A 25,669-nucleotide genomic window follows, 5' to 3' on the forward strand; every position below is an offset into this window, starting at 1 on the left:
GACAGTAACTGGTGTTGCTGTACGGCAGAAGAGGGCATAGAAGCGGGGGTTATCGAGGGGAAGGCAAAAAGGGGTTGGCTTTAAAAGAAAAAGTGATACGAAGCCTCGATAACTGTCACATCGCGCCACATAACTAAAGCTGGAACAGATGAATGTAGCGGAGTAACTAAAGTAACTAGTAACTAAAGCTGTAACAGATGAATGTAGCGGAGTAACTAAAGTAACTAGTAACTAAAGCTGTAACAGATGAATGTAGCGGAGTAACTAAAGTAACTAGTAACTAAAGCTGTAACAGATGAATGTAGCGGAGTAACTAAAGTAACTAGTAACTAAAGCTGTAACAGATGAATGTAGCGGAGTAACTAAAGTAACTAGTAACTAAAGCTGTAACAGGTGAATGTAGCGGAGTAACTAAAGTAACTAGTAACTAAAGCTGTAACAGGTGAATGTAGCAGAGTAACTAAAGTAACTAGTAACTAAAGCTGGAACAGATGAATGTAGCGGAGTAACTAAAGTAACTAGTAACTAAAGCTGTAACAGGTGAATGTAGCGGAGTAACTAAAGTAACTAGTAACTAAAGCTGTAACAGGTGAATGTAGCGGAGTAACTAAAGTAACTAGTAACTAAAGCTGTAACAGGTGAATGTAGCAGAGTAACTAAAGTAACTAGTAACTAAAGCTGTAACAGGTGAATGTAGCAGAGTAACTAAAGTAACTAGTAACTAAAGCTGTAACAGATGAATGTAGTGGAGTAACTAAAGTAATAAACCATAACATTTGAGTTTCCCCAATAAAAGACTATGGTCAATTATGTCAAAGCACTAAAATCTAATAATACTGCTCCGACAATATTTTGGTGATCATTATACTTTAACCAATCATCTGTCATTTGTAGCAGAGCGGTACAAGTTGAATGTCCTTCTCTATAAGCATGCTGGTATTTACTTAACAATTCATTTTTGATGAAATAACCTTGTATCTGGTTAAATACAATTTTTTCTAAAAGTTTACTTATAGAAGGTAACAAACTAATTGGTCGACTATTAGAGCCAGAAAAAATTGCACGAGCATTTTTCGTTAAGGGGATTACCTTTGCTTCTTTCCACACTTGTGGACACACTCTATTCTCAAGACTCAGATTAAAAATATGACATATGGAAGTGGCAATGTGGTCTGCTGCCATCCTTAATAGCTTTCCATCAAGGTTGTTCGTCCCAGATGGCTTGTCATTATTAATGGACAATAATAGTTGTTTTACTTCTTCTCTTGACACTTCTTGAAATTTAAATGAACAGTTCTTATCATTCATTATTTCTTGTGATATACATTAATAATTTGACTTACAGTATGATGTTGGCATTTTCTGCCTTAATTTACAAACTTTATCAATGAAATAATCATTAAAATAATTTGCAATGTCTACAGGTTTAGTTATAAACGATCCATCCACTTCAATCCATGATGGGGTCAAATTACTTTTCCTACCCGTGATATTATTTAAGGTGCTCCAAAGCTTTTTTTCCATCATGTTTTATACAATCAATCCTAGATTCATAATACAGTTTCTTCTTCTTTCTATTAGAATCAATCAATCAGTATTTTATAGGGCCCACACATATATTCACTTCTTTCAAAGTAATGTATGTTTAGCAAGATTCACTATTAATCATGTATCAATATGGGAGTTTATTCAATACACATTGGGTTAAAGCAAAGCTGAGATGGACATATGATCTCTATAAAACTATAAAAACTCACTTGTGCATTGCTATGTTCCAAGTTAATATGATCAGTGACACCAAAATGATTAGTCTTGTGACATGTGTAGTGTTAACTATGCCACTAATTAGGCCATGGTAAAGCTAATAAAGTAAAGAAATATAATGGTATGATATGACCGGTGTGGTACACCAGGACATGCTGAGTACCCTCCAGGATGAAATAAAGAGTCGAGACTAGAGGGCATTAGAGCTGTTCATTTCAAAGCCCTGGAACATTAAATGTCCAAAATCAGGGTGCAAAGTTTGTCAGAAGGGAGGGAGGGAACAGAATATATTATAAGAGAAACAGAATAAATATGGATATTCAGTATGAACCATATAGACAGATATGTAAACCAGTAAAACAGGGTTCCTAAATGTAACAAAATATATCCTCATGAAACAACTCAAAACAAAACAAAAAGTGAAAATAGAATAACGGGGCTTTTATTTTGACAGCGGTCCCCCCGGAAGTGGTGTTTGTTGTTGTTAGCCCGTGCTGAGCAGCGGGAGCAGTGAGGAGGGAAGCCGTTAGCTGAATCCAGATCAGGGAATCCCAAACAGCGTTTCTTAGTCTGTTCATCAGAGATGGAGCGGCACCGGGAACACACGGAGGAGACCAAGCTGCGGGGAGAAGGTTAGTCTGACAGGCTAACTGCTCTCATAGTCACGCTAAGCTAACGTTAGCCTGTTAGCCGCATGCAGCTAGCTCCTGAAGCTAACGTGTTTTTACATCAGCGTGCTAACTTTCTCCTCCCAGTCCTTCAGCTGCAAGAAAACCATCCGCTGTCCTAGATTCACTTCTGGAAGAAGTATTCAGACCCTTTACTGCTGTTAAAGTACTAATACCTGTGGCATGAAAAGAAAAGCCTCGAGTAAAGTACAAGTACCTCAACATTTGGACTGAAGTACAAGTACTGGAGTAAATGTACTTAGTTACATTCCAGCGCTGCCTACATTATGACCATCCAGTCTTTTTTCCACTGGCCAAAAAGTGATTGCAGCTTCTGCCTTGTGTTTAAAAATAGAGATGGCTCGATACCATTTTTTGCTTCCCGATACCGATTCCAATACCTGAACTTGTGTATCGCCCGATACCGAGTACCGATCCGATACCAGTGTGTCATATATTTTATTATGTTTTAACAGCTGTATACTACTATCCCTGTATGGATGTGATATTTTTTCTATTTTTGTGAAACATGAACAAACACAAACGATGAACGCCACAGAACTTTCTTTTATTGTCCAGTTTGACAGTCAGTTATAACGGAAAAAGAACAAAAATAATCTACTTTAACGTAGATTTTCTTCAGGGCTTTATTATGTGGTATTGGATCGGTGCATAAACTCCAGTACTTCCCGATACCGATACCAGCGTTTTAGACAGTATCGGAGCCGATACCGATACTGGTATTGGAACATCTCTATTTAAAAAGGTTGTTTCTGGCTCAAAATGACTAAATTTTATTAATGAGGCTTTTATCTGACAGATTATACCCCATGCTGAACTTTATACCTGTTGAAATACCTTTTTAAAGGGCCAGTACATCCAGTAACACACAGCTTTCTAAGTTGTTGACTGGGAGGTTCCAGACTGAGTCTGACTCTGCCAGGCTACATAAGAAGCTACGAGCTGAAATATATGTTTTAGAAAAGTTGAAGGCTTAATCTGTGATGTTGATGATCAAAGAAATGACTCAACTTCAAAGGGGGGAGGGGTTGTCACATGTTATAATAACATAAAATATATCCATACGTATCATTCATAAATAAAAATAAATCAGTCCATCAGTAGTCCAAATGGTTGATTTGTAACTTTTAGGAACAGGAAATTGGAGGTGTGTGTGTGTGTGTGTGTGTGTGTGTGTGTGTGTGTGTGTGTGTGTGTGATTGTGTGTGTCAAACTCATGTGATGCGTAATTGATCCCGTGGATGATTTGTAGGCTATTAAGTGATCAAGGTGTACCCGGTCCACCAAACACTGGGCCGTCTTGATTGTATTAATTTTGCACATATTTCTGTTGCTGTAATCCTATTTCCTATTTCATGATTTCATCCATGCGTGGCGCAGCCGTCACCGTGGAGACGCTTGCCTCACTAACCTCTCCTCCTCTGAGTCAGGTCTGCCTCGCAGTTTCACTGAGCGTACTAACACTTAGAAAATAAATGGCATTACATCTAGAGATGGCCCGATACCACTTTTTTGCTTCCTGATTCCGATACCTGAACTTGCGTATCGGCCGATACCGAGTACCGATCCGATACCAGTGTGTCATATATTTCATTATGTTTTAACAGCTGTACTACTGTAGTATACTACTATCCCTGTATGGATGTGATATTATTTCTATCTTTGTTGTCTGTCTGGCTCAGGTTAAACTCTTTGTGAAACATGAACAAACACATGAATGAATGCCCCACAACTTTCTTTTATTCTCCAGTTTGGAGTCTCCAGTCAGTTATAACGGAAAAAGAACATAAATAAACTACTTTAACGTAGATTTTCTTTAAGGCTTTATTATGTGGTATCGGATCGGTGCATAAACTCCAGTACTTCCCGATACCGATACCAGCGTTTTAGGCAGTATCGGAACATCTCTAATTACATCACTGAGTTCAATCTGCTTATTGTGTGTAATTTGGACTGACGGTGAGATGCATGTTGTTCTGTAACTGGTGAGGCGCTGCCACTATTCTCTTGATTTCCACTTCGACATTAGACATTTTTTTGAGTGAAAGAGACGTTATATTTAGCATATATTGTCACAGGTAACAAAGTAACCATCGCAAAGTGTTGTGCTAATGCTGGGAAAAAGCTAATTGTATATTTATAGTTGTATCCATATGATGTGACAGACTTAGGTTATTATTTCACCAGGTCCGAGGGCTAGAGGGATGTGTTAAGTAGACCCCATAAAGTTATCCTACAACTGATTTTGATACTGTACTGTATGGATGGTAGCTACAGGACATGCTTTGAATTCATAGGATTCAACCATACAGTGTTAGGGACAGATCAGATGGTCAGAGACTTGAGACTTGACTTGGACTTCCAAAAAATGACTTGTGAACATCTCTGGTCTGAGTGTGTCTCTGTTTGTGTGTGTCTACATGCCTACATGTTTCAAATGTATTTTATATCTTGTATGTAGTGTACTACACAAGAAGGTTAGTCTGGGGACAACCTTCACCCACAGGAATGTGTAGAATCTATTATGAGTTTGGGTACAACTTTCACACAGAGGAATTGGAGCCAGGAATGTGGGAATCTATTAGGAGCACGTGCCATAAAAGGTGTAGTTTAAGAGTAAACTGTTGCACTGAAATAGATAGCTTGAAGTTTGTGAGGACAAAAAGTATAAAGGAGGAGTTATTCTGATGTTTGTAGAGACACTATGGGTACATGCTCTTAGGAGGGTGTACACGTGGTTATCTTCCTTTCTAGGAGAAACCTTGGCATATACATTTGGTGCATGTCAACTGTTCTCTCTTTCATGAAAGTATGTTTGTTTGTTGTGTGAATAAAGCTGCATTAGTCTGAACTCATTGTACTCAGCATTTGTTCAGTCTCCATCTCATTTCCAGATATTCCCAGATATCAGGTAGAATACTCAATTACTAAAATAATCGATAGCTACAGCCATAGATAAAAGTCGATGCTAGACATTCAATATTAGCGAAACCAAACTTTCATGGAGAGTTCAGGGTCGGCTAACTGGTGTTCACAAGTGTCCTGCGGCCACCAGAAAGTGAGACTTTGGCGTATTCTGTCAGTGAAGGCTACGTCGCGGTGAGGATGTCATTTTCCAAATCTGTGAAGAAAAGAAAAGTTGACAGAGTTTTCAAAGATGAGTGGACTGAAAAATATGCGTTCATTTTTCCCCAATCCAGCATGAACCCCTTGTGTTTGATTTGCACCGAGACCGTTGGGAAGAGTGGAAATGTTAAATGCCACTATGACACAAAGCACGAATATTTCCAACCGCAATATCCTCAGAATACAGAGGTGAGAACAACAAAACTTGGTCAGTTAAAATCTTGAATCTAGATCGGAAATTATGAATCAACTACTACGTTTTTCTGTAAAATATTTATTCATTTAACTTTTTTAAAAGCAAGTGCTATAGTAGAAATAGCAAGAGAGAAGTTGTAATTGAGGTAAGTTTGGAGACACTACCTTATTTAATCATTAAATTAATAAATATTTTTGTTGCATCTCTTTTCGGTGTTGTAATTTGTAGACGGTCCCTAAGCACTCGTCTTACTGCCAGTAGCAGCAGAGAGCAGAATCCAGCAGGCAAGTGTTATTTAAATAAACTCCCTGTGTACTTATAAACTTTCCAATCCATCGTTTTATGAGTACATAACCTATTTGTACTACTGTAGAAGTTTGGTATCATTTTGGGCATTATTAGTGGGGTAACTTAGGAAATACACAGTTGGATCCATTAGCGCCTGCACTAAGCTATTCACGCAACCCAATGTTCGACCCAGGTGAAATAAGCTTCTGGAGGGTTGTTTGGCTCGAGGTCATGGTGCAAAGGACCCTGGGGTGAAATTACTCCGAACCATCACTTTAAGTGTGCATTCACACGAAAAAAGTGATTGTGTTATTCTCCGCAGGGTTGTGCGGCGGAGGGACATGTCCTTAATTGTCCCATCTGTGTGACCTCCTGTTGTGTCCCTTAAACCCCCAACGTAGCACAAGTAGACTTTAAATGAATACTTCACAGTTCATGTTTTCCGTCAGATGGTTTATAGATCTGGATGTTTTCGAGTGCACTTGAAGGCAGCTTCATTTCCCAAATTATATCAGCAAATTATATTATATCATTTCACACACGCAGATGCTATCCTTTGCGCACCAAACCCTCAAACCTCCACCAAGTTTTTTTTTTAAGGGTTTTGGAAGCTCAGTTTTGTATGATGATCTTTGGGGTACTGGGATAAATCGGTAGCCTGATGGTAATAGCTAAACGGTTTTTGCAAATTTTTTCCAAGAAAGAAACTTACAGTGACGACTATATTTTAAGACAGTGGTTCCCAACTACCAATTACATCAACCTCAAACCAGATAAAGACTTGCGCCCCCCCTGTGATCTTAGCCGCCCCCCTGAGGGGTGCCCGGACCCCATGTTGGGAACCACTGTTTTAAGACACAAATAAAGTACTCTCTACGCCAGAATGGGTGGCAAACAAGACAGTAAGACACACGTCCCAGAGGGACCAATAGTGGATATAATGACACAAAAATATGGGCCTGGATGTCTCCAATGTTTAAAATATTGATCATCCAATTTTCGGTTTCCTGAAAATAGTTAACCATTAAATGTTTGGCCTATATCTGCCTTTTATGTGTTTAACTGTTTTTAACTGCTCTTTATTGTTTATTTTCTTTACTACACTGTAACTTTTATTCTCATATTTTATGTTTTTAAATTTTTTTTTTTAAATTGTTTTATGTAAAGCACTTTGAATTGCCCCGTTGCTGAAATGTGCTATACAAATAAAGCTGCCTTGCCTTAAGTTCAGCTTGCATCCAGGCTAATAAATCGGACGATTTCATTATGAAGCTGCGTCCTTATCACGGTGAAATCCGCTAATTAGCAAAGTATTGTTGGGACTGATATTTAATGTATGTCTGTCTGTGTTTCAGTTTTACCTCCAGACGTTCTGGAAGTGATTGTTAGTGAAGAGGAGCAGCAGGAGTGTAGCTCCAGTGTGGACCAGCAGGAGCCAGAGCCCCCCCCACACATTAAAGAGGAACAGGAGGAACTGTGGAGCAGTCAGGAGGGAGAGCAGCTTCAAGGGCTGGAGGAGGCTGATATCACCAAGTTCCCATTCACTCCTGTCCCTGTGAAGAGTGAAGATGATGAAGAGGAAGGCAGGAACAATGTTAACATGGTTTTTAGGGGGGGTGGGAGGGATCTGCCGAAGTCAAGAGCATAAAAGTTCAAGAGAACCTGGTTTATTTTGTTTTAGGAGTAGGGTTCCTTTCACACTAATCTCACATGTCCAGACCTTCCTCCACAGCGCTGCCGACCAAGGTCTGGCTAGTCCACACAGCATTCCTGGATGGGAGAAAAACATGCTCTGGTTTATCGGCATTTCTTTAAACCAAACACAATCGTCTTGGGCGGTGCCAAGCGCCGGACGGAGCCCGGGTGCCTCTGCAAAATAGTCTCGTGAAGGAACTTGTTTTGGTGGAACATGTGTACGTTCAAAAGAACATCTATGAAAAATACGTGTGTGTGTGTGTGTGTGTGTGTGTGTGTGTGTGTGTGTGCGTGCGCGCCATTACCTGAAACAGGTGATTTAACATCACCGCTCGTTTTACAAACAGTTTAGCAACAAAACGCTGAGGAAATATTACTACGATTTTTCATGTTGGTTTTGAGTGATATGCATTCCACCTAACCTGGAAAACGTTTTAAACGGTAACTTAATACGGTGTGTCAGTTGGGGGAATACAAAGGCAGAGGGAATGCAGGTTTCGCTAACGTTAGCTTCTTGTCTCATCTGGGGTCTGATAAACAGTATGCTTCTCAACAGTATGCTTCTCAACATTTATGTACAACTCAACTGACAAGGGGCTGAGAGATGTAAAAAGGCATTGTTGAGGCTGTAACTGTGACTCAAGCGTCAAAGTTACGCCATACACAAGCTGGGAAGGAAGTGTCCCTTTAATTACCGACTGTGCCACTTTGTGCTCAACAGCGCAGTTGCATTATTTCACCACAAAAGGTCCCTAAAATGTCAGTCAACAGCCTTTCCAACAGTTTTCCAAGGCTGAAAAGGAAAACTAGTAGTGTAGATGTAACCTAAGTAACTGACTGAGCAACCAGTATTTCTTTATAACAATCACAATCCAGGTGATAAGATACAGTTCCACAACATTTCTCTGTATGTGTTTCCTGCAGATGTTGAGCAGCTGTTGGTGGTTAAAGAAGAGGTTCCCCCTGAGCAGCAGGAGTGTAGCTCCAGTGTGGACCAGCAGGAGCCAGAGCCCCCCCCACACATTAAAGAGGAACAGGAGGAACTGTGGAGCAGTCAGGAGGGAGAGCAGCTTCAAGGGCTGGAGGAGGCTGATATCACCAAGTTCCCATTCACTCCTGTCCCTGTGAAGAGTGAAGATGATGAAGAGGAAGCTCAGTCCTCACAGCTTCATCAGAGACAAACTCAACACATGGAAACAGAAGCTGATGGAGAGGACTGTGGAGGACCAGAACCAGCCAGGAACTCACATCCACTTTTACAACCAGAGACTGAAGACCAGACTGGAGACTCTTCTGATCCTGAGACTGATGACAGTGCTGATTGGAAGGAGACCAGAGAACCTCAGTCAGCTTTAAACTCTCTGAAACATGAATCAAGATGTAAGAAAACATTCAGCTGCTCCGAGTGTGGGAAAGGATTTAGCACAAAGCCACACCTGAAGAGACACATGAGAATCCACACAGGAGAAAAACCTTTCAGCTGTTTAGTTTGTAAAAAAACGTTTTTAATGTCTAGAAATTTACGGTTACACATGATAATCCACACAGGAGAAAAACCTTTCAGCTGCTCAGTGTGTAAGAAATCTTTTACACAGAGAGGAGGTTTACAGACACACATGAGAACTCATACAGGAGAGAAGCCTTTCAGCTGCCCTGAGTGTGGTAGAGCTTTCACTGAACGTGGAACCCTGAAGAATCACATGAGAACTCACACAGGAGAAAAACCTTTCAGTTGCTCAGTCTGTAAGAAATCTTTTACACAGAGTGGAGATTTACGGACACACATGAAAACTCACACAGGAGAAAAACCTTTCAGCTGCTCAGTTTGTAAGAAATATTTTACACGTAGAGGAGGTTTACGGTCACACATGGCCATTGTCCACACAGGAGAAAAACCTTTTAGCTGCTCAGTTTGTAAGAAATATTTTTCACAGAGAGGACATTTACGTTCACACATGGCAGTCCACACAGGAGAGAAAAGATTCAGCTGCAGTGTTTGTAACAAAAGATTTGCTTGGCGTTCTCATGTCAAAACACATAAATGTGTTGGTCGGATGGAAACAGAAGCTGATGGAGAGGACTGTGGAGGACCAGAACCAGCCAGGAACTCACATCCACTTTTACAACCAGAGACTGAAGACCAGACTGGAGACTCTTCTGAACCTGAGACTGGTGACATGGACTAACGTTTGTGCCTTTTAAAATCCAAGTAAAACTTCTCAAGTATCAAACAAAAATCTGCATGTATCAACATCTAGATAGAAGACATTATATTGTGTTGTACAAAAGGTTTCTAAAATTTGGGGTTTATTTCAACCAAAATAGTCAAGAAAATAACATGGATGCTTCTCTACAACGCTCTTCACAAGTAAAATAAATGATCAGAAGCAGGCCAGTGACAGTGTCCGAGGGCAAAGATACACCGGGGCTTTCCCCGCTCTTGTTATGCGAAACGGAGTTGGCTTGCTGGATGTGATGTTAGCAATGGCTTTTTTTTTTGCTTTCCTTGTCGGCACTGAGGTTTTGTGGACAACAACGGGGGTAAGAGACCTAAAACATTGGTGGATTTACTGATTTTTACTGTAATTGTAACCTGTACTGGATACAGTATTTTACGGTTTGTCAACAGTGTTATAGCCTACACACTACTGTAGTAGTATGAAAACTGGTACGTTGTTGTTGATTCTCCATATTGACATGTTGACTGATTTGTGTATATGGAGAGAAATGCATCATATTTTCCTCAGTCTGCAGCATTGGTCTTGTGTAGTGTTGAACTTATTATATATTTGCACTTTCTCTGTGTACTTCATTTACAGTACTCTAATTACTGACAAGTAGAATTGCTAAAAGTATTTTAGGTTAGCAACAGCAGTGTGTAACTGGTTCAAACAGCAACAAAACGTTTTTTATAAATTAGTGTATAGTTTTTGTAAGAGTGGTTCATTTTGCAAAGGTCTGGGGTGTTCGGCTGATTGTGTTGAGTTTTCAAAAACCGGTCCCTGTTTTCAAAATAGTGCTTAACCAATCGAAAAAAACTGTAAATAAAGTAGTTCTGGTTGTTTTTCCCAATTTTGAAGTGCTGCCTTCTGTTTACTTAAGGTCTTTTGACATGTCCTATGCCACTAATTAGGCCACAGTAAAGCTAGTAAAGTAAAGAAATTTAATGGTTTGATATGACCGGTGTGGTACACCAGGACATACTGAGTACCCTCCAGGATGAAATAAAGTGAAATCATTTTAAGTAAACCATCTGTTGACTAGCATGTACGTTAGTAGTTATTGTCTGGGTCACAAGGACCTTGGTGTACTTCAGAAAAGGAAGATGAGAGTACTTAAAAGTAAAAATATCACCTGTTCAGGTCCATCTAAAGATGTACCGAACATAAGGTAACTTTGGGCATGAATGTGTCCAAATGATACTGCCCAAAACGCTGTATAAGAAGAAGGTCATATGAAACTTAGATTCAGTTGTCTATTCGACTGGCTATCGCCGGTGGTCAGTTGATGTGTCCGAGGCAGCTCGGATTGTTTGTTAAAATGTAACAAATAAATCTCCATGGAGTGAGTATCAACAGTCTCTGGAGTCTTCATCGTGTCCTTGCATAGAAATTAAATGAATAGAAAGGCCATGGTCATTTGATGGGTATACAACAGATAGTGGGTTAGCGGACTGGTGACGTTAGACGCGTTGGACAACATGACATCGTGAGATAAGCTAAGCCTTTATTGTCTCCTGTTGGAGAAATTTGTCTTGGGCATGTTTTATTGTCATTTCAACCATATACACGAAGCAACGTTTCACCGTGACTCAAGTGGTGTTACACATTTAAAATATATAAAAACGACATACGAAACAGGCTACATTTAGTGCACGCACATATGCGCCGTAAGGTTCAGCTAACGCATATTAGCATTAGCGCTTGGTGGGCTGTAAACCAATTAATAAACACAGTGGTAAATTTGCGTGGAGTAGAATGGTCGGCATTTAATAGTCACAAACTCCGCCAGCAGTTAGTTGGATACAAGCAGCTGGTTTCTGCACCAGTTCGTGTTAACACAGCCCACCTCCAGACGGAGCAGCAGGCTGGATAGTCCGGTACGCTGGTGTTCAGCCATGTTTCCACAACAACAAAAACACAGCAGGCTCTGAGCTCGCGTTGGGAGTTTCGTTGAAGTTGGATGTAGTCCAGTTTGTTGTTTAATGAGCGGGACACCTTGCAAGCAGGATTGATGGAACAGGTGGCCGGCTAGTGTTAGCTTTCCACCTAGCTAGGTTATACGCAGCCCCCGTTCGCGTTTCACCGCTGAGGATGACCCCCATGATCCCATGTTTATTTCTAAAGAAACACGACAATGTATAAAAGACTCCATTACCTTGTAGCTCACGTTATGGCTCCGTAGCAGACGCTTTTATAAAAATAGGCTAACGATTGGGTCATAACCACGAGACTTACTGTCACACAGTAGAGGAATTACCGTATAGTACAGGAGAAGCTCACAGGCAGTTTGGACTTCCATTATCTGTTTAGGTTTAATTACTAATGTTAACTAGCATGTTAGTGATCAGTAATTAGCCTGTGTCTATGTTATCTCCTTACATATACCTACACTCTCCGTCTCTGTGAGATTGGGAATGATTGAGATTTCTCTCGGCACAGCTACCAGAAGACTTCACACTTTCAGACACGTTGCTCACGTCACATCTACGTTGTCTCTGTCAGTTGGAGGCTGCCCAGTAACGCAAGTGATCACCGGAAAAGTGCTTCTAATATCCTTCACTGGTCTCCATCCAGAGCAACAGGCTCTGTTGGTCTATTTTATATATGTCAATGGCTGTAGTCCATTGCCTCTGGGCAAAAAAAAAATCTTCCAATGATGCAAAAATCGTCATTTTACGTCATCGGAAATTTTTTTCCAGACCCACAATACAGAGATCTCTCGTCTCAGGGAAGCACGTTCATTCAAAAATACTACCGGGTTTATACGGATACAAAGCTTAATGCTAAATTGGAGAAGTACCCCTTTAACCTACATAGAACACAATCCTACATTATCTCATCCTATACTTCAATGAACATCTAATAACCACACACAATACCCCCCTACTGAACCTCACATTCACAGAAGAACAGAAGAGAACCCACAACACATCCTCCCCCTCGTATTGCACTTCGTTTTGATGATTGCACATTTCCCGTTAACTCATGCTGTGGTCGATAAATTCTGTATTTCACAATGCCCAATTGTCCTGGGGGTCAATGGAGCAGGGGGCTGGCCAGGACGCTGGGCTTCTGCGTGATGATTGGAGGGTCTGTCGAAGGACTCTGAGTGTTTCTCAATGTAAAGGAAGGATCCTTCGAAGCCAGAATTTGGAGGATGCTACGTCATCGACGTCTGTCGAAGGACCGTTCCGATGTCGAGGATCCTCCGAATTCTACCAAAGACCGAGTCCTTCGTTCGGAGAAATCCCCATAGACGGCAAAGGATGCATATGTGGTATGTGTATCCTTCGCACTCCCATATCACCCACAATCCTTTGCGCGCGGCTTTGCCGGCTCGTTTAAAAAAATTAAATGGCGGACCTAAGCGGGAGTTGGAGCGGCATCGCTGACGGCGAAATAAACATTTAAACATAAGTATCTTTAGTGTGTCGTTTAGATTTAGAAATGTGTGTGTTTATCAGTTGTAGCTGCAGGGTGGTAGCTAGGTAACGCTGCACCTTATTTACTTCACTATCAACGTTACATGAAGGCTAAAATGTATGAGTAGTTTCCCATGTAAAAAGTATAACGTTTCATATAACGTTACGTTATAGCATTCATAATGGTAAACATATTGTTCTTGTGTTTGCTGTCTTTTAACAGGGACAAACGGAGGTCACTGAGGATGGGAAAGCAAAAGACAAGCAGGGAGACAGAGGCCAAAGACAGATGAATAGCTAGATTATTTGCTAAAGCCTTTTAGAGATTGGCATTCTGAAAATAAATGCATTAAATGAACTGGTTTGTCTGTGTCATTACGTTTTTGGGTGTGTATGTAATATAAACTGTTTTTCAATGTCTATTTCTAACTGAATAATTATATTCAGATGGTACCTGTTTCAATAACTTGTAAGGTATAGAAGCTCTAAAAAGACATTAACGAAACGTGTATCTTTCATTATAACATTTATTCAAATATTACTTTATACTGTACACAAGTATATTGTATAAATGTAGTATACGATGGTGTTTCCAGACTGCAGACAGAAGGAGAAAGCTTTAGGTTAGTCCAGTAGTTATCCAACCTGTCCTGGTAAGATTAGAATTGTATCACAAATATATGTAAGCATACTGTAACATTAAGGTACTTAATGTAACTGTGTAGTGGTCTCCATTATAGTCTTAACTGACAACTGTTGACCATTTAACACACTTACACCTAGCTACCTTTACTGTCTTAGTGGGTGTTTATCAATGGTGTTGTTATGACTTTTTATATGTTGGTTGTAGCCTTGTAGCTTGTGTGTCTATAGTACTATTTAACCTTTCTCACTTGCAGTTTACTGCATATCATACTGCCTGTGGTAGCTCATTAGCTGGTAGTGTTTACCTTGTAGTTGCTGATCATATTTTGCACCGCATTTGTTTGAAAGCTAGAAGCTACTGGACAATGAGCTAATGTTACATGCAGTAAACTACAAGCTATTGTAAACAACTACTGTATACAGCTTAATGTAATTAAGATTAATTAATGCAATTCTCCTTACCAGTTAAGTGTTATGACAACTACAAACATGAACTCCCACGAATTCTTTATTTTATTGACATGGGATAAATAAGAGAAAACGACTATTGCTTACATTAAAGCCTATCAGTGTCGGTAACGTTACCTACCTTGGCACGTTGCGGCAAAGTTGCCGACAGAATATTCTCCTGCAAGCAGACTGACGCTGATTCATATTCTCCATCGTAACAAAAAAAATTGAACTTCACAGTTCCACCTCCATTTTGTCCAGTGTTTTGAAATGCAGCATGCACTTGCTAGCCTGTTCCAATGTACACGCTCTCCGAATGCTCAGGAGGAGCCTGGCCTAGCCTCTGAAGGATCCTACCAAGGAAGGATCCTTGACATTGAGAAACACCTTGTATCTCCTTTGGATTGACAGCGATTTTATACTATAAAAAGTCGCCGAAGCTGTTCAACTTCAAGCACAAGCAGAGCTCAGCTCAGTCCCATCGCGGATTTCACAAGTCTAGTTGAAAGACAAACTGCTGCAACCTGTTTCTTGCCTGGCGAAATTGCTAGCCAATTTTCATCATACATTTCATACAATTATACACCATATTCCTTGTTTCAGTTTAACCTAATTCCCACATTTCCTCCTTTGAGTTTAATATCGTTTTGTTAGATCTTTTGTTCATTCATTCATTCATTCATTCATACAGTAGGCTAAGCTAGTGTTGTGGGGGTGAGCTAGCCAGCTATCAAACTGCACACGATGGCAGACAATGCTAATATTGTTTTTTTATTCATTATTATTAATTATTATTATTATATAATTAAATAATTATATTATTATTTATTATTATTATATAATTAAATTATTGCATTACTATTATATATATACAGTATATATATATTTTATAATATTAACATAAATAAATGGACAATTGTTTTGCCAAAAATGAGCTTTGCCTCTTTGAATGACCAGCAGCCGCATATATATATATATATATATATATATATATATATATATATATATATATATCAGTGGCGTATTTAGATATATATGTATATAAATGTGTATATATATACACACATTTATATACATATATATCTAAATACGCCACTGATATATATATATATATATATACTGTATAAACACACACACACACACACACACAGTATATGGTATATGGTCCGACCTGCACAGAGCTACATGTGATGTGATAAATGCTTTATTACTCTCACAACGGGGAAATTCACACTGTTGCTTCAGCAAGGGATAGGGGGAAAAGTACAAGACACTCTAAAATTAAACAAACAATAAACACATATAAGTAAAGAGAATAAATAGTAAAATGTATTTACAGTATTGATTCAATACTGTAAATACATTTTAAGCTATCATTTTATTGTCATCGCAGTTTTAAAGCTTCGCCACCAGGGACTTCCCACGCCTATGCAAAACCTGATTGGTTGGGTGTTTCCTGCTTTATGAAGGTGAAGTTAATGTTCAACTTCAGACAAACAACCAAATCAGAGGAAATTACAATGTAAGATCAAAACTTGTATCTTCTGTTTGACACATTGAAAGGAAAGGGAAACAAAATACCATAATCTTTAATTTGGTTCATTGTTTTCTCAGAGCTCTGAAAATTTAATGAAGTATTTGTCTTTCTTCATAAGTGTGTTTTAATCATTAATCTTTTTTGTGTGTATTTCTGAGGAAGTCTTGAACACTTCCGGGTTTTTATTTTGAAGCTCAGCAACTGGAACACTTCCGGACCTTTATTTTGAAGCTCTGCAAATTATCTGCACCGGAAGCTGTAGTATTTACTGCGGCTAACTTCACACGTTGAACAAGATGGCGTCTAGCAGAAAGGAGTGTTAGCAGAGTGTCTTTGCTGTGTAGAGAAAGAGGTAAAATGTGTAAAGTCCAGATGCTGAGAGCGTTGGTGGAGCAGCGACTAACTGCGGCTGCTGAAGAGATATTTGGGCTGTTTGAAAGAACGATAGCAGAGTACGAGGAGGAACTTTGTCGTTCAAAAGAGGAGAACGAGCGACAACGGGAGCTACTGGACGCTGTTTACAACCCTCAGCTTCGGCTACACAGAGCAGGTTTGGTCATTAAACCTTCACTTGATCTTTCTCTCCTTCCTGGGATCTCTTCTCTCAGCAACGATAGGACGTATGGAAATAAGCATTTGTTCATAAGATCTATTGTAATCTTCGCTCTTTAACAGGCCTTCGCCAAACCTACCAGACTCCATGTAAATAATCCGTACTTGTATCATCGTAAAACACACCGCATTCAAAGTGAACAGAAACTAAATAAAACTATCAAAATCCGTGTTGGTTCATCTGTCCACTGTTCCAACAATCACCACTCTGGTTTGGTTGAAATTAACCCTTAATTCACCCATTTAAATGTGGAAATATGCTGGCTCTATACACGCTAAAAGTCCTGATTATTTACATGGAGTCTGGTGGAGATATGCTGGCTCTATACACGCTTAAAGTCCTGATTATTTACATGGAGTCTGGTGGAGATATGCTGGCTCTATACACGCTAAAAGTCCTGATTATTTACATGGAGTCTGGTGGAGATATGCTGGCTCTATACACGCTAAAAGTCCTGATTATTTACATGGAGTCTGGTGGAGATATGCTGGCTCTATACACGCTAAAAGTCCTGATTATTTACATGTAGTCTGGTGGGTTTGGTCATGGTGATTTTGGGGCTGTTTTCTAGATAGAATAGAATGCCTTTATTGTCGCTATACACATTAAAAGCAACTCCTTTTCCTGTGCCAACGTGTACGTAAATAAACAAAGGTTCTTATTTAAGAGGTATTCCTTAGGACTGTATAGGTGATGGTTACATAGTAGTCAGGGGCGCAACTACCCAGTGTCCGAGGGGTATGCAGCAACAATTTTGGTGCCACCCCCACAAAAAACAAACATAAGTGTGCCGGACATCATCATGTATGGGCTTTAAATAATAAAGGTTTATTTTAAAGTATATCAGTCACTGTAGGCCTACCATAATTATAAATAATTATATGGTATATATGTGCATATATAAATAAATAAATACGGACTCGACAGTAACTGTTGCCCTTGACAACCATATTGTGATAAGTGGCAACCTAATCATCACCCCTGGTTGCCCCCGTGGTAACCACATTATTGTAGCCCACTTTTTTCTTGTACTGTACTTTTTTATTACAATAAATAAATCATCATTGATGGCATTCGAGCATATGCGTTGCAGATGTTTAAATTTGCGTTCTGATTTGTTTACTACGCCCCCGCTGTCAGACATAGGCTAATTGTTATATTTTCCATCTCTGTCTGCACTATTTTCCCCCCAAAAAGGACACCGTGAATAGGTTGGTCAACGAACCTTCAAACCATACTGGACATTTAGTTTTGTGTGGTCTAGAACTCCTACCTGATGTCATCACTGGTCTCAGCTCTACCTGATGTCATTGCTGGTCTCAGCTCTACCTGATGTCATTGCTGGTCTCAGCTCTACCTGATGTCATTGCTGGTCTCAGCTCTACCTGATGTCATCACTGGTCTCAGCTCTACCTGATGTCATCACTGGTCTCAGCTCTACCTGATGTCATCGCCGACCTCATGTCTGTCTCATTCGCTCCTTGCCTGTGTTCTTCTCCACTAAGACATATTGTCAAACAAACATTATGTAATTGATTTTCCATATTAATAATATTAGGAAATTAATCTGTTGGTATCAAGTGGCTCCCCCTACACTTCCACCTAATGTTAGACCTCCCTGTTGCCTTCCCCTGTCTTTCCTGATCCACCATCCTCACACCTGAATGAAATGAACTCACTGTTAAATATAGCAGCTTAAATTCAATTCTTAAATCAGCCTAGTGATGGCATCAGATAAGACAACTATTATGCAGTAAGGTTGTGCTGCTATTGAAATTACATTCACATTTTGGATTTTAGAAAGTACAAATATGGAGAGCCACTTAGCACAGACCTTTTAAAGAGAGAGAGAGAGAGATATGTGCCCCTGTAATTACAGCTTCCATGTCACCCAACAGATGTAACTATACCCTGTCTATGTCTGACAGCTAATGGTAAAACACAATCTATTAATGATTCCATGGTAAACCAGAGTTATTGCATTAGTTATGTTTTCCAGATTATTGTCATTTATTGTACATGCTACGCTACCCTATATTTTCCAGTTTTCAGCTCAGCAACCTGGGTTTTGCATATTCTAAGCTTAGCTAAGCCGTAATATTTGCAAGCCTCCAAGCACAGACGTTGCACTTTAAATCCTACCTGTTGCCTTTCACCATCCACTTATGTAACTGCTGTTGCATCCATTGACATGCTATCTCCTTTTCCCTTTTTTTTCTATTTCTAGCCCCCGACAGCTTTTTTGCTTCATCCATCTTTTTCCATAGACAACAAGGCGCCCCCGCTCGCGATATTACGAATCCTACTATGGCCATGCCAAGACCCGCCCAAAGTTCGGGTCTTGGCATGGCCATAGTAGGGAGCGCTGGCCACCGAGCTAACCAACTTTTCTGGGGGAAAGCCTGCAACCTCTAAGCATTATTTGACATTAACTTCTGTCTGTGTTTCAGTTTTGCCTCCAGACGACAAAAGCCGGATTGTTATTAAAGAGGAGCAGCAGGAGTGTAGCTCCAGTGTGGACCAGCAGGAGCCAGAGCCCCCCCCACACATTAAAGAGGAACTGTGGAGCAGACAGGAGGGAGAGCAGCTTCAAGGGCTGGAGGAGGCTGATATCACCAAGTTCCCATTCACTCCTGTCCCTGTGAAGAGTGAAGATGATGAAGAGGAAGGTAGGAACAACGTTAACAGGGTTTTAAGGGGAAATAAAGTGGGAAAAATCCACAGAAGTCAAGAGTTTTAAAAGTTCAAGAGAACCTTATTTATTTTATTTTAGAAGTAGGGTTACTTTCACACTAGTCTCGCATGTCCAGAGCTTCCTCCACCGCGCTGCAGAGGAAGGTCTGCCTTATCCACACAGCATTCATGGATGATAGAAAAACGTGCTCTGGTTTATTGGCATTTATTTAAACCAATCACAGTCGTCTTGGGCGGTGCTAAGGTGCCACGGTCCCTCTGCTAATTAGTCTGGGAAAGAACTTGTTTTGGTGGAACATGTACGTTCAAAAGAACATCTATGATATTGCGACTCAAGTCCAAGTCTCGGACTCGAGTCCCCATCTCTGCATTATGCAAATTAGCAAAAAATACATCCTGGCGGACGGTCCAAGAGGCTTTTTTGTAGAGCACATTGAGCTACCTATGTTAGAAATTTCAAGTCAGTCGGACTTATGGTGTGAGTGGCGTGGCTTTTCAAAAATTGCGTATTTTAAGCCTTCATTATAGCGCCATTATGTGGCCGATTGGGCTCATATTTCTTGGGAACCTAATGCACATAATTTCTAATCATTGGGCCAACTTTCATGTTTCACAATGATTCATTTTAGGATTATGATATTATTGCAATATGTAAATCCACATTGAATCTTTATTTAACATATGGTTGGAAGAAGTAAAAATTGATCCAAAACTTTTTAGTTTTTAAAAATTATGACTTATTATTGTGTAATGTCAGAAGGACTTTAACTGTTTTTTCCAGTCAAATTAACCGAGTGCATATTGATATATCACACTGTTGGGTGGCAAAAAATGCATCCCAAAATGCATCAGATTGATGCTTTAAAATATGGAATATTTAAAATTTTCTTCCGGGGGAGCATGCCCCCAGACCCCCCTAGAGGGGTAATATCCTTCTCACCTTTTTCACCTCTGACCCGTTTTCATGCCTGATTTCTGCAGAATCTATTGTTATCTGACCATCCGTTAATAACTTTCGAATTCCTACTACCCGACTAGACGAAATTAGATAAAAGCTTCTACACTAGATGCCTATCTGACAGTGCTATAGCTAAATTTAAGGAAGATATTCCAATAGCATTTAACTCAATGTTGTGCCTTAATATAAAAGGGGACTCTTATGTTAACTTTAGTCCCTCCCAAATTGATAATTTTGTAGATGGTGCTACGGCCTTGCTACGGAAGACTTTAGACTCTGTTGCTCCCCTCAAAAAGAAGACGATGAAGCAAAGGAAACTTGCACCTTGGTATAACTCGCAAACTCGCAAATTAAAACAAACCTCGCGAAAACTTGAAAGTAAACGGCATTCCACCAAACTGGATGAATCACGTTTAGATTGGCATGACCGTCTGAAAACGCATAGGAAGGCCCTCAGAAATGCCAGATCAGACTATTACTCATCACTAATAGAAGAAAATAAGAACAACCCAAGGTTATACAACCCAACCCAAATTATAACAATTAGAAATTATAACAATTAGAGATAAAATTCATCACCTCTTGCCCTCAACTTCTAACGGTTCACCTTTAAACACAGGACCGCTAGAAAGAAAGACTAGACATGACATATACTTAGACTGTTTTTATCTTGTAGACCTGCAACAATTAATGTTAAAGGTCTCTTCAGCTAAGCCATCTACCTGTCTCTTGGAGCCCAACCCAACGAGGCTACTTAAAGAAGCGTTACCCGTGGTTAACACTTCATTACTAGATATGATCAATATGTCTCTATTAACAGGATATGTACTGCAGTCATTTAAAGTAGCTGTGTTAAAACCTCTTCTGAAAAAACCCACCCTCGATCCTGAGGTCTTAGCAAACTATAGACCTATATCTAATCTCCCCTTTCTCTCCAAGATCCTTGAGAAGGTGGTCACTAATCAGTTATGTGATTTTCTACAAAGGAAGGAAGGTTTATTTGAGGACTTTCAGTCATGATTTAGAAAGCATCATAGCACAGAGACGGCACTGGTGAAAATTACTAATGACCTTCTTACTGCTTCAGACAAAGGACTTGTCTCCATACTTGTCTTAGTAGATCTTAGTGCCGACTTCGACACTATTGACCACACCATCCTGTTATAGAGACTGGAACATTTAGTTGGCATTAAAGGAATCGCACTAAGCTGGTTTAAGTCCCATTTCTCTGATCGATCTACATTTGTTAATGTTAACGATGAATTCTCCAGGCACGCTAAAGTAGGGCTGCTCCCTCTTAGTTGATTAGTCGACTAATCGGTCGTTTTGGTCTTAGTCAACTTAGATTTCTTTAGTCGATTAGTCATGTTTGATGCTTTTTTTCATGCTGAATGACTAATTTCTAAGAAACGTACGAGCACATCTCTGGTAAACACAAGAATTAAAGTGGTGCTTTTTTTCCTTTTGCATGACTCTTTGCGGAGAAACTCAGATTTACAGATCTGTCGATTAAATCAACTAATCGATTAGTCGATACAACTGAATGAGTGTTAGTCGACTAAGAATTTCTTCAGTCGAGCACAGCTCTACGCTAAGCCATGGTATACCACAAGGCTCAATTCTATTCTCCTTAGATATATATATTAAATTAACTTTCACTCTTATGCGGATGACACACAATTATACTTATCAATCAAGCCTGATGACACCAGTCAGTTAGCTAAACTTCAAGCATGCATTAAAGATATAAAATCCTGGATGACCTACAATTTCCTGTTGTTAAACTCAAACAAAACCGAAGTAATTGTGCTGGGCCCTAAACACCTACAAACCTCATTATCCAAAGATATAGCTACTCTGGATGGCCCCTGGCCTCCAGCACTACTGTCAGAAATCTAGGAGTTATTTTTGATCAGGATATATCCTTTAATGCCCACTTAAAAGAAACCTCAAGAACAGCCTTTTTTCACCTTCGTAACATTGCCAAAATTAGGAAAATCCTGTCTCAAAACGATGCTGAAAAACTAGTCCATGCATTCGTTACTTCCAGGCTGGACTACTGTAATTCCCTACTATCAGGTTGATCAAATAAGTCCCTTAAGACTCTCCAGCTGATCCAGAATGCTGCAGCGCACGCAGAACTAAGAAAAGAGATCATATTTCTGTATTAGCTTCTCTGCACTGGCTCCCTGTAAAATCCAGGAGTGAATTTAAAATCCTTCTCCTGACCTACAAAGCTCTAAATGGTCAAGAGACCGTCGCAGCATTTAAGAGTAAACTTAAAACTCTCCTCTTTGATAAAACTTATAGTTAGGGAGTGAGGAGTTGCAGCGTCTGCCTAGACTGCCGGGGGAGCGTGTATAGCTTCAGACACAACACCCCTTCTCTTCTCTGCTTCTCTTCATAGTCGTCAGATTCATCTACCAACCATTATAGAACTGGCTCAGGTTTGCCTTGCACCAGCTCTTAATTATGCTGTTATAGGTTTAGACTGCTGGGGGACTTTCTTCCTTTGAAACACTGAGCTCCTCTCTCTTTCCAAAATGATTAAGGTCTTTTGACATGTATGGTGTCTCCTATGCCACTAATTAGGCCATGGTAAAGCTAAAAAACTAAAGAAATATAATGGTTTGATATGACCGGTGTGGTACACAAGGACATGCTCAGTACCCTCCAGGATGAAATTTAAGTAAAATTAATTTTAAGTAAACCATCTGTTGACTAGCATGTACATTAGTAGTTATTGTCTGGATTACAACGACCTAGGTGTACTTAAGGAAAGGAAGACAGGACTTTTAGAAGTAAAAAAATCACCAGTTCAGGTGCATCTAAAGATGTAACGAACATGAGCTAACTGTGGGAGTGAATGTGTCCAACGCGAGGAGGAACTGCTTTAATTGCGGTTAAACAAAATAAATTGTGATTACCTAAAGAAATTGCGTTTAGACAATTATTGAATAATTGTTACAGGCCTATTTAATGGTCAAGTATCTAAACACGTACAATGAATCTGACTCTGTTTGAGGAAAACAAAGTTGAACAAAGACAGACATAAACGTTAAAGTACTGTGTACATAAGGGCTGTATTCGACCAACAAAAATATCAGTCAACTGAAGGATGAATAAGCCCACATTCACACCCCTCACCCGCTCCTACTCTGACATCCCACAACCAATTGCGCCCTCTTCACTGCCCCTCACTGATGTTTTCTTTTTTACATTTTTGACGCTTTTGATGGGTTTTTCAAATTGTTTTTCAAGTTTTTTTTCTGTGGACTGGACCTAGAATATGAAAAAAAAAATCTTAACGTTGAACCCTGGGGGATAATCGTTGATTTGTTCAATGCACTTCCTCAGTGTTTGTATTGAACCATAGTCCCCTGGTAATGTGATTATGTAAATGTGTGTCTGCATAATATGGTGACTTTTTTTTGTTGTTGTCCATAATCTGAGCCACAGTCCAAACACTTAAATGGTCCTTGTTCAAACCATCATGTTTTAAATTGCACTAATAGCCAAATCCAGAATTATTTAACGCACATATAGAACGCAAGCGGACTCGCGGGACTGCGCCCACGTCGCCCTGCATTGCAGGCCCATGATGGTTCTCCTGAGATCCTATAGCTGTAAAAATGGATATAATGGCTGTAATTCATCATGTGTATTATCTAATGATACATCCGAGCACTGTATGCTATAAAGCCTGTAACCTGGATGCAATGTTATAGCTAAAATGAACGGGTCTTCGCGTTGAACAGTGTATCCAGTTATCTTAATACATCCATGGTCTTTACAGCTTGAACACTCTGGAAGTTAGTATGCAGAAGCATGTAGTTCCGGTTTCCTCAATGTGTGTTTCCCTGTTTCCTGCAGATGTGCAGCAGCTGTTGGTGGTTAAAGAAGAGGTTCCCCCTGAGCAGCAGGAGTGTAGCTCCAGTGTGGACCAGCAGGAGCCAGAACCGCCCATACACATTAAAGAGGAACTGTGGAGCAATCAGGAGGGAGAGCAGCTTCAAGGGCTGGAGGAGGCTGATATCACCAAGTTGTCATTCATTCCTGTCCCTGTGAAGAGTGAAGATGATGAAGAGAAAGGTAGGAGCAATGTGGACGTGTTTTTAGGGGAAGGGGTAAACACTCTGCAGAAGTCTAGGGCTGCCCCCTCTGAGTGGATTAGTCGACTAATTGGTCGTTTTTAACAAGTTGTATTGGTGTCTAAACTTAACTGTCTTCACTGCATGATGCTCACCTTTTGTCGGCTAAACTTAAATTTAAACGGCCTCCAAGAGGACTGTCACCTCCCGGTGCTCAGTACCCGGCGTCACGGGACCAGCGTATTTCATGTGGTATCATACGAACAAAGAATGCATTGTCCAATCTGTGTGGGTATGCTAAATTACACTCTATAGCTTGTAGTGATTTTGGGAGGTAAGACCATCAATCAAGATCAGGTTATATTAAATTATAGATGTCCTGGAAGTTTTTATTATAAAAAAATAAATACTAATTAATGAGGGAAAAATGTCCAACCCCAGAGTCTATATCCTCGACTTTCCACTTACGGGATTGCTCCATTGCTACATCACAGCACAAGGTCTGGAAGAATGAACAAAGATACAGAAGAATCACTCACTTAAAAACCCTCTCACAAGCTGGCAGATAGGGTAGGGGCATAAAATGAACAGCCCTGACCAGCTGACAGCACATGGGAGGGGGTGAATTACTAGCCCTGACTATCATTCCATCTGACCTCTGACTTCCAAATCAGGGATCGAAATGGGAAGTAGAAAAAAAACAGTCTCTGCACTTTAGACAAACAGAAGAACGTAAAGTTTGGATATCAGGATCCATATAACAACATAGGGGTAAAGAGTTCATGCTGCTAAAAACTAAAAAAACAAGTCAATATTAAGATGTGTTTAAAGACAAATGTGATTTCCTATTAATTTCAATTCAGTTTTATTTATAGTATCAAATCATAACAAGAGTTATCTCGAGACACTTTACAGATAGAGTAGGTCTAGACCACACTCTAAAATTTGTAAATTAGCAAATTGTATAATTGGATCAAACAAATCCAATAATTAAATCTTTCAAAAGCAAGTATAATATTTGGTTCAGTGGATTATCTGAAAAAAATCCCTCTTGGGAAGAAACCTCGGACAGACCCAAAAAAGGCTCTTGGTTTGGCGGTGTCTGGTCTGATCACATCAGCAAAGTTGTTGCTGTGATGAACAGTGGCAATAATAGTCAAATTAATAATGGAACAGTTTGACTTGGTTTTGTGTCAAATGGTTAGTTCTGTTGTAGTTCATCATGTCATTTAAAAATTACAAGGGCTGCTGCAGGGTCCTTGGTTGTTCTTTGAGAACT

General features: G+C 39.8%; 1 protein-coding gene across 1 annotated transcript; it reads left to right on the forward strand.

Moving 5' to 3' along the window:
• Positions 1 to 9,098: 9,098 nt before the first annotated feature.
• On the forward strand, positions 9,099 to 13,703 carry LOC114568495 (gastrula zinc finger protein XlCGF49.1-like; the record flags this gene model as incomplete). Its single annotated transcript, XM_028598108.1, has 2 exons — positions 9,099 to 9,803; positions 13,626 to 13,703. Coding segments are annotated over 2 exons (783 nt in total), but the record flags the coding sequence as incomplete, so codon positions are not given.
• Between the last annotated feature and the right edge of the window lie 11,966 nt (positions 13,704 to 25,669).

This window comes from Perca flavescens, chromosome 14 (assembly GCF_004354835.1).
Source record: "Perca flavescens isolate YP-PL-M2 chromosome 14, PFLA_1.0, whole genome shotgun sequence".
NCBI classification, from domain to species: domain Eukaryota; kingdom Metazoa; phylum Chordata; class Actinopteri; order Perciformes; family Percidae; genus Perca; species Perca flavescens.